The 9,442-nt window shown below is 61.3% G+C and overlaps 3 protein-coding genes across 3 annotated transcripts; all 3 read right to left on the bottom strand.

Moving 5' to 3' along the window:
• Positions 1-162: 162 nt before the first annotated feature.
• LHB (luteinizing hormone subunit beta) lies at positions 163-954 on the bottom strand. The gene is made up of 2 exons (XM_030873614.2): positions 709-954; positions 163-445 (listed from the first exon to the last, which is right to left on the bottom strand). The coding sequence occupies exons 1-2, from the start codon at positions 952-954 to the stop codon at positions 203-205; spliced, it is 489 nt and encodes a 162-aa protein (XP_030729474.2). The 3' UTR covers positions 163-202.
• A 1,104-nt stretch (positions 955-2,058) lies between these two features.
• SAXO3 (stabilizer of axonemal microtubules 3) lies at positions 2,059-4,700 on the bottom strand. The gene is given in 6 exon segments (XM_060288941.1): positions 2,059-2,423; positions 2,426-2,475; positions 2,963-3,090; positions 3,794-3,955; positions 4,056-4,256; positions 4,542-4,700. Coding segments are annotated over 6 exon segments (1,017 nt in total). The 5' UTR covers positions 4,698-4,700; the 3' UTR covers positions 2,059-2,103.
• Positions 4,701-6,668: 1,968 nt separating this feature from the next.
• Positions 6,669-7,301, bottom strand: NTF4 (neurotrophin 4). Its single transcript, XM_060288474.1, has one exon. The coding sequence runs from the start codon at positions 7,299-7,301 to the stop codon at positions 6,669-6,671; it is 633 nt and encodes a 210-aa protein (XP_060144457.1).
• Positions 7,302-9,442: the final 2,141 nt, after the last annotated feature.

Raw genomic sequence — 9,442 nt, 5'->3', positions numbered from 1 at the left:
TGTGTGTTGTGTGTGCGTGTGCACGTACACAGGCACACACACCCTGACACCCCAGAAAGACACCCGCAGAGTGCAGTTTGAGAAGTCTTTATTAGGAGGCATGGGGAGGAACGTCTGCTGGCTCCAGGAGTTGAGGTGGGCATGGGAGGTTGGGGTGGGCATGGGAGGTTGGGGTGGGCATGGGAGGTTGAGGTGGGGATCCTTAGAGGAAGAGGAGGCCTGGGCGAGGGGAGCGGTCACAGGCCAAGGGCTGGGCTCTGGGACCCCCACAGTCAGAGCTGCTGAGGCGGCAGGGCCCGCAGTGACAGCTGAGGGCCACCGGGAAGGAGACCATTGGGTCCACACCAGGCGGGCAGCCGGGGAGCCGGATGGAGGCAAAGCGCAGCTCGCGGTAGGTGCACACTGGCTGGGGCACAGGCGGCAGGGCAGCCGGCAGCACCCGAACCTGGAGGTGGCGGGGTTGCGAGGGAGGGCTTGGGTGTCTACTTGGGGCCAAGCCCTCCCCCGAGCTCCCTCACTGCACCCTACAGATCCCAGACTCGGGTGTCCAGAGGACCATCTGTGCTCTCCCTCCCACACGCCCAGCCCCTGCCCCGGGCGCGGGCCACGCTTCTACCCCCGGGGCCACTTCCTGTCTTCTGTGGGCCTGGCCCTGAGTAATCCACCTGGAGCTGAGGTGGCAGCACCCACCCACCCCGGGCAGCTCACCATGCTGGGGCAGTAGCCGGCACAGATGCTGGTGGTGAAGGTGATGCAGACAGGGCAGGCCTCGTTCTCAGCGGCCAGGGTGGCGTTGATGGGCCGGCACAGCGGCCGCAGTGGCCCCCCGGGTGCCCGCACCCCGGCCGCGCTCAGCAGCAGCCACAGCAGCAGCCCCTGGGACCAGGCCAGCGCCTCAGGGCCAGCCCGAGCCCTCCGCCCCGAGTCCTTACCACCCCGCCCCCGGCCCTGCATACACACGTTCGGGGACCCAGCTCCTCTGCCTGACGTCTTCCATTCAAGAATCTCCCATCCCCATACCCAGGGACCCCAGATACCCACCCTCAGGCCCTGCACCAGCTGCTTCCCTCCTCCTGCCAGGAAGCTTGCTGGCTCTCCACACCCTTCTAGAAAGAGGCCTCCTTTGCCAGGTCACAGGACTCTCCCTCTTCCTTCCAGCCGTGGCCTGGATGTAGTCGCAAGGGGCCCAGGGGCCCTGCGGTCTTACCTGGAGCATCTCCATCCTCGGTGTCTCCCCTGCCGCGTTTACCTGGTCTTATAGCTGCGGGCTGTGGGGGCGTCAAGGCCACTGGGGGCGGCAGCATGGTGGGGTAACCTGGACACTAATCTCCCCGGGGGCGAGAGGCAGACAAGGTCAGGGAGATGCAGGAATGGCCCAGTGGCGCCCCCCTCCCCCCACTCCCTGAGTGGCTTCCGCTCCAAGAAGCGGAAGACGCCCAAGGTGAAGCAGACTTCACAGACTCAGTCCCCAGGTGCTAGGGAGGCCGTGGTGGGAGCACAAGAAATAGGGTATAGGAGGCTGTGCCCCTTGCCTTGTGGGCCCCCCTCTACCCATCCTGAGGGGAGCCCGCCAGAGGCTGGAGCGCCGCCCCTCTGACAATCCTCCAGTGGTTATAGGCTGAAGCCTCAACCCTGCTCCACCTGCCGTAGACTGAGTCCGACTTCTTAGGAGGGGGGTGGCTTCGATGTTGGATTCCGTCACCAGAGGTGGGGGGTGGTCCACCCAGACGCGCCGCCCCTCCACCAGGGATTCAGCGGGAATCCCACCTGCCCCACACTCAGGCCCCCAGAAACCAGGATGCCGGAACTGAACCCAGCAAAGAGCGTGGTTTAGGCTATTTAACTCTGTCGTCGACTGAGATAACCTCTGCCCTTTCCGCCGCAGAGGGTGTGTGCCACCCTCTAGCCCACAGCCCCAAGGTACATTTTCCAGGCTCAGTCCCGCCCCCGTGATCGAGTGGACCTGTTAGATTCGCCCCGCCCCCAGGTGGTGGGCGGGGGTCCCGTCTTAGCCCCACCCAGTGTACCCCTAGTCCCAGTCTTCCAGGCTCAGCCCCGCCCCCGCTTAGGGGGCGTGTCCAGGGCGGGGCTGGCCCGTCTGGCTCAGGCCAGCGCCGGATTTAAGCTGCCGTAGTTGAAGTTCTCGGTGCTGTAGGCTTTCGGCACGCTGTAGATGTCTGACTCGGGTTTCCAGTGGGGGCCGCCCCAGGGCGGCTCCAGCGGGCAGAAACGGTCGAGCCGGCGGAGTGGGTGCAGCGGGGGGCTGTAGGATTCTTGAGCCAGAGACAGCGCCCCGCGGTGCGGCACGACTGGCATCACCGGACGGGCGCGGGGCACGCGGATTTTCGGCGGCCGGAGTGGCCGAGAGGAGCACGGACCGGGCGGCTGTTTCGGGCCGGGGCCCCAGGTCTGGGGCGTCTCCCGAAGCTCCAGGAGGTCATCGAGTCCTTGCGAGGGTAGCCTGACAACTCCTTCCTGTCGGGGTTTGGGGTGGAGGCACGATGGGGAGGGCACAGCTAGATAGATCCTCGAGGACACATTTGTAGGAGTCAGGGACCCTTTAGGAAGCATGAGACTGGGGAGTCCTAGCCTGGATTCCTGGGTCCTCGAGGTATTTAAGGGCCTGGAATCTGGGACTTTTCGCATCCTTAGAAAAGAGTTATCTGGGGGACTCAAATACCAAAGGAAGCCCGCTCTAGACCCTCAGGGCCACGTCCCCAGATCCAGAGCTCCTTCTTGGGCCGTTTGCAGGCTTCCTGTTCCTGAGAGTTGACACTAAGTGTACCAGGGTGCTAAAAAAGGTAGGGGCTGGGTCTGAACTTCTGATTACTGCGCGTGCAGGAGCTGAAGGCCGAGACTACTGAGTCAGAGACGGGGACCCAACACCGGGGGGGCTCGGCGTCCCACCAGCCTATGCGGGGGCTGTGCAGGGGGTCGGTGCCAAGGGAGGACCCAGGCTCACGTCGAATAGGCCTGGAAGTCCCGGGCCGAAGTGGTCAGATAGAGCTGATAGCGGTCCAGGATGCCCTGGTCAGAAATAGTGAAAGGCCGGCCGGCCAGCTCGGGGTTCTTCGTCCAGGGGATTAGAGCCTGAGGAGGATTGCGGGAGGAGGGATGAGCAAGAAAGGTTTCATACCCTTTTTCATGCCCTTTGTCCCAGACGGAATTCCTCTTCCTTTGGCCTCAACAGCGCCTCTGAACCAGGCCGACACCCGCCCCCAGAATCAGAATCCTTCCTGGCCAGTGCACTTCAGCTTCGCTCCCCAAATCAGAACCCTTACTAGCCTCACCTCCAAAATCCAAATACTTTCTGCCCGTCATCGGACACAAAGCCAAGCACCCAGTCACTAAAAAACCTTCCTTGCTCCTCCCCTAGATTCAAACCTTCTCGGTCCCGCCCCTGGAATTCAGCTGCGCCTCGGGCGACTGTTACTCCTTAACACCACCCTAACAGGGAAAGCCAGCCCCGCCTTCCGCCCCAGATCGGCCTCAGAATATTCAAGCTCCGCCCACACGTACATTAGGCTACCTAGCTCCGCCCACAGCCTCAGAACCGCCTCCTAGGCCCGCCCCAGGATTTACTAGCTGTGGCCCCAGCCTCAGAGCTGGGATTTCGGGCTTCCAGTCCCCTCCTCCTCCTGGCGCCGCCTCAAAAGGCCTAAGCCCCTTCCCCACTCAATGTAACCTCCAGATTCTGTCCCACTCTTTAGACCCCAGACTCAAAATTCCCTCAGACCCCGCCCCAGGGTCTCAAAGCTCTGCCAGATCCTGCCACTGCGGTCTTCTCCGCTACCTGGGAAGGGCCCCCTCGGCTGTGGTCCGCAAGCTCCAGGGGCTGGGGCCCGATGAAGGAGGTGGCGCCCCGGTCCAGGCTGGGCCAGCCGGTGTACTGCGCCCTCGTCTCACTGCACTGGTGCTTTGTGATCAGAGGGAGGCGCCAGCCGCGGTGTCTGAGCTGCAAGAAGACGACGCGGGGACACAACATGAGGGTGCACGGGACTCCAGTGTGGTCCCCAGCCCTGTCTCCCGCGGACCTGGGCATCCCAGAACCTTACTTTTTCCGCTACATCCTTGATCCCCACAATCCGCGTGCGGTCCGCAGGTTCTGGGGCCTTGGGCTGCGCGTAGGGCCCGCCGTGGGTCTTGGGCACGTGAGCCGAGCCCGAGGTTGTCTCCCATCTGTTGGTGACCTCGTCGAAAGCCCAAATATGCAAATCCTGCTTTGCGGCCAGGAGCAGGGGCTCCGCGACCGCGGACTGAGGAGAAGGTGCAGGACGTCAGCTAAAAGGACTCAGGAGTCTCGTCCGCAAGCCCTGATCCTTCCCAGTCAGTCCCCAGCCCTTTCCTACCGCCCGTTCCAGGCATCCAGATTCCCTGACCCCTCCTCTCTCAGACCCAGTCCCTGGAACCCTCCTCCTTCTGTCAGACAGGACTCTAAGCCCGGAATCCCCTTTTCTCTCAGCAGGTGTCTGGATCCCCAGGCCCCTCCTTCAGTCTGGGCCCCCAGTCTCCTCTTGGCTAAGAGTCTAGGGTCCTCTCACCTGCACAGTGGGCGGGGGAAAGGGCACGGGCGGGATACAGTGGTGGGCGACGCCACTGCTGGTGAGATGCCAGCTGGGCTGGGATCCAGGCACCTTGGTCCCAGAGATGGGGGACCGTGGGGGACCGTAGCGCCGAGCTAGGGTCCGACCCGCCATGGCCCCACCCCCGCCCCGTAGCCTAGCAGGAGCCGGCTCGTTGTTGCTGTTGCCCCGGGTGACAGAACCCGCCCATCCTAAACCCAGCCAATGAAGGGCCTGCAGGCGTGCAGATGGATGGAGTGAGAAAGACACCCAGGCAGGAGAGAGGAGGATTTTGAGAGAGTACAGAGACCCCAAAAGGGGCACAAAAACTCAGAGAAATGGGGGGGGTGGGGACGGAGACCCAGAGGGAGAGGAGGGCAGAAAGTGCGGGGGAGAGCAATAGAAGTACAGAGTTCAGAGAGTTTGAGACCCAGAGACCCAGAGAGGGAGCAGCAGAGAGAGGGGGACAGAGACCTGGGGCGGGGGGTGGTCAGAGACCCAAAAATAGAGGAACAGAGGGAGAGGAGGGCAGAGCTACTCAGAGCATCAGGGCATCCATGAGAAACATCCCTCTTTCCTATAGGGTCCCGGCCCTCTTGGCCACCGCCTCCCTCTGCCAGGACAGCCCACCTCGGCAGCAGAGGGTAGGGGTGAGGGGCTGGGTAACGATTTCCAGACTTCCCCAGGGCTCTCCCTCCCTCCCTGTGTGTGCTGAAGGGCTCAGCATCAGCTTCGGCTTCTGTCCTGCCTGCCTTTGATTTGGTTGAAAACTTCCACCTGGGTATGGGTGTGGGAGAAGAGGGAGGGACCCACGGGGAAATACTTAGCAATAAAGAGGGGGGTGTGGAAGGAGCTTTGCTGAATGAGAAAGAAACACACACAGGAATGGGTGAGACAGTGAGTGAGAAACAGGGACAGAAAGAGAGCTACTGATCCAGAGATGGTGGGACAGGAATTTAGACAGAGAGACAACAAAGGAGGCGGCAGAAAAGAGAGCGGGAACCACAGACCCAGAACACAGAGATGCAGAAACAAGGGCAAAAGTGTGTGTCTGTGTTTGCATGTGGCTATGGAATGGTAATATATGAAGGGGTGTCCTGAGGGTGTGGGGTCTATCCCTGACTTGTCACTTCCTCACTTTAAAGCCCTTTTGGTCAAAGCCTCTGCCTCCTCAGCCCCCATTATCTCATCCCACCAACCCGTTCTTCAGACAGGGAAAACTGAGGCTGCCTTCTGCAGCCTGGCCCAGGGTGCCACTGACCCCCTCATTCAGGCTTCTGGGGCCGCTTCTCCTGTTGGATTTTCCTGGCTCATTCTAGGATGATCAGGGTCCAAATCACCCCTGATCCCAGCCAGGGGACAGGCCAGTTGGTCAAAACCTCATGCTCTACTCAAGCTGGACAATGGTAAGGTCTATTTCTTTACTAGTATAGGGTAAAGGTTGGGACAGGGAAGAGGGGTAGAAACCTGATTCCAACTCCCCACCAAGGCCAAACTCTTAAGCATCCTGACCTCCTGTCATTCAACCTTGCTTGTGCTCCTGCTGTGATAGGTAGCTCACTACCTCAAAACAGAATATCTAAGCCAACACTTGCCCTATCTGACTAAGTAAGATTTCTCATTTGAACCCCAGCTCCCAACTAGCTGCCTACATGTTCCAGTTTTTATGCTCACACACACACTTCTTGACATATCCCCTCCTTATCACTCTCTCCAGGGTGGGCAAGGTGATGTCCTCTGAGATCGCATGGTCAGCAACTTAGAAGCTGAGGGCCTCCAATGGTCAAATCCACCAGAGCTGATCTGACAAGTTGTGTATTAGAGCTCATAAACAGTAGGCACTCAGAAAATATTGGCTATCATCATCATCATCATTATTACCCTCAAGTTCATCCAAGAGAACTCCTATTCATCCTTCAAAACCCCCATTTGGTTTCACCATCTGTCTTTCTTGCCCAGATGGAGCTCTCAAAATCGGAGAGCTGTGATTTTTGTGACCATTTGACGAGTTCCCAAACTGAGGCCTAGAGCAGCCAGGCCACCCCTGAGGTCTTTCAGCATCCAGCTCTCTTCTTCCTCTACCTGCCCAGTTCCCAGGCATGGGCCTCAGGCCCGGCCATTCCGGCTGAGGAGCGTGCAGACACAGGCAGTGTCAATTCGAATCCATCGCCAGCCCACACGGCCCTGGGCATCGGTAGTCAATGCCCGCACGTAGGACTGCTTGGCCTTACACTCAGACACCCAGTGCCTCCGGTCCACACCCCGGCAGCCTCCTCCACCCCCACCGGGGCCACCTTCCCCAGCGCTGTCAGCCTTGCAGCGGGTTTCAAAGAAGTACTGGCGAAGGGGACTGCCGCCAGCCGCAGGCACCTCGCCCAGCACCTCCACCTCGCGCCCACGCAGGTCCACAGCAGTCCGGCGGTCTGTCACCCAGCCGCTGACTGCATCACACACAGCCAGCTCTCCGCGGCGACTCGCTGGTGCTGTCTCACTCACCCCCCGCCGACTGCGGTTGGCCGGGCTGCCAGTTGGCTCCCCAAAGGCTCCAGCCTCCAGCAGGAAGAGCAGAGGGGGCCCAGCGGGGGTACCCCTGGACAGGGCTACTCGGGGGGACAAGAGGTCCCACTCGGGGACTGGAAATGGGGGCAGGGGTGAGGGTGAGGCGTGGGGCTCCATTGTGACACTGGGGAGGAGGAAAAGTAGGAGGATGGGGAGGGAGCCTGAGGGGTGGGGGAGCATCTCGCTGAGCACCTGAGGATAGAGAGAGGGAAGCTGGAATTAGAGAGAAGGATAATAACCTAGTGGGGGGGGGCCGATGGGAACTTCTGTGTGCCAGAACCACAGGGAGGCGGTTCTGGCACTTGTTCTAGAACTTGGGGGGACCCTATATTCTAGGGCTTCGATAATGCTCAACTTCTAGATTAATCATAATTAGTCTACTATGATTACTATTAATAGCCAACAAATGGGGAAATACAGGCTCAGAGAGGTTAGTGACGTGCACCAGGTCACGCAGCCAGCAAATGCCAGAAGTGGAACTTGAACCCTGTCCCAGCAACTCCACTCTGCCATCCTGCCTCTACAACCCCAAGGAACCCTAAGCCCTGCAGTCTGGAGGAGGTTTGAGTTTCCAAAATTCTGAGAAAGGTCATGTTCTGGAATCCTAGGGCGACCCAAGTTCAGCTTAAAACTGCCCCTATGAAGGCAAGACACTTCCTCTCAGGTGGGGCTTCAGTTTCCCTGTCCATGAAATTGGCCCAGGGCTGGGAGACACTGGCAGGGGTGTGCGTATTGCAGTCTCTCTAGAACATTCTGGAAGCCTGTGGATTCTGGGACAGGATGGCCTGGAGAGGACTGATTAGAAGTGGGTGGTTACCAGACCTGTCAGCACCTCCTCCGCCTCCGAGCTCCGGGGTTGGGGGCCCCCAGGCTCCGGGGGGCCCCTGTGGGGGACGCAGGTGGCCCCCTCCTTCCTGACATCTCAGGAGAGGGAGGGGGCAACCACCTAGCGGAGGAAGGGAACAGGTGGGTTATAGAGGCAGGTGGATGAGGGGGCCTGAACACTCCCCTTCTCTAAAAGTGTTCTTTTTAAAGTGTAAGGGACCAAGCGTCAAGGCTGCATCCCCCTGCCCAGGTGATGGCTCCTGGATGGAAAGCAGATGGGGGGAGGAGAGGGGAGGGGAGACGCTGAGGATGAAGGAGGCTGGAAAAGATTACATCCTCCTCAGCCCATTCATCTCTCAGACAGGGCGGGGGCAGGGCCGGCCTGGACACCCGGGTCCCTGAGGGCCCACACTTAAGAAGCCCCGGGTCCCCGAGGCTGCTTCCTGGAATGTTCTCTCCTCACAGGACAGGCCAGGGCCCGTCCAAGACTTCTATTGCACATACCTGGCGTGGCCGCCTGCCCTGGCTGGGAGATGGGGAAATGGGAAGGGGGAATTGTGAAGAGGGGCACATGTTGACCCAACCAGAACCCAGAGTGTAGGTTCCCAGCTGCCTCCTGCCTCAGATCTGCAGTCCTGGGCCCTAGCTGACCCCTCCTCACTCAGACCCAAGAGCCCCGGCCACAGCTGCCTCCTCTTTCAGGAACTCAGGTCCCCAGCTCCCTCCCTCAGATGCGGGAGTCCAGGCCCCCAAATCCCTCTTCCTTCAAACCCAGGAGTCCGACCCCCAGTGCCCTCCTCCTTCAGACCCTGGAGTTTTGTTGGAGTTCAAGCTCCTTCCCAGGTACTCAGATATACGGACTCCCCGGCCCCCCTCCCCCAGAAGGTTTAGCCAGGGGGTGCGGACTCCTGAGACCCCGCTGGGGGTCACGGGCTGTCCCTCTGGGACACTGCCCTCCTGCCTCAGTTTCCTCCGCCAGGCCCCGCCCCCGCAGGCCCCGCCCCCGCCCCTCCCTACCCGGGGGCAGGGCGACCCGGACGCCGGAATCCCGGGGGAGGAGGCGCGGAGGCTCTTACCTGGGGCGCACTCCTCGGCTACCCCGGCTGCCCCTGGCGCGGCGGCGGCTCCTCCTCCTGCCCGCTGGCTGCAGGGACGCCCGGTCGCCCACCGGCTCCTCGCGGCACAAGCTCCCGAGGGCCAGGGTCGGGGGCGGGGGCGGGGCGGCGCCCGACGGCGGAGGAGGGGCCGGGGGAATCCCGCCTTCCACACACGTGCAGAGACCTCGGAAGCCCGGCCTGGCTAGCTCAGCCCTCCGCCCGCCTCAGTCCCAGGAGGCCAGGCGCCAGCACCCACCCCTCCCTCCCTCAGACCCAGGAGTCCGGGTCCCCAGCCCCCTCCTCCCCCGGATCCAGGAGTCCAGGTCCCCCAGACCCCTCCTCCCGCAGACTCCGGAGTCCGGGCCCGCGCAGCTCCCTCCTCCTTCAGACTCAGGAGTG

Source organism: Globicephala melas, chromosome 19 (assembly GCF_963455315.2).
Source record: "Globicephala melas chromosome 19, mGloMel1.2, whole genome shotgun sequence".
NCBI classification, from domain to species: domain Eukaryota; kingdom Metazoa; phylum Chordata; class Mammalia; order Artiodactyla; family Delphinidae; genus Globicephala; species Globicephala melas.
Note: the sequence above shows the minus strand (reverse complement) of the source record. Positions and strands in the feature narration are given on the sequence as shown.

Excerpts from the sequence above, each read along its gene's own strand:
- NTF4 (XM_060288474.1), bottom strand. The coding sequence starts at position 7,301 with ATGCTCCCCCACCCCTCAGGCTCCCTCCCCATCCTCCTACTTTTCCTC.
- LHB (XM_030873614.2), bottom strand. The coding sequence starts at position 954 with ATGCAGGGCCGGGGGCGGGGTGGTAAGGACTCGGGGCGGAGGGCTCGG. Across the intron at positions 446-708 it reads CCGGCTACTGCCCCAGCATG|GTTCGGGTGCTGCCGGCTGC; the intron begins GTGAGCTGCCCG and ends CGCCACCTCCAG.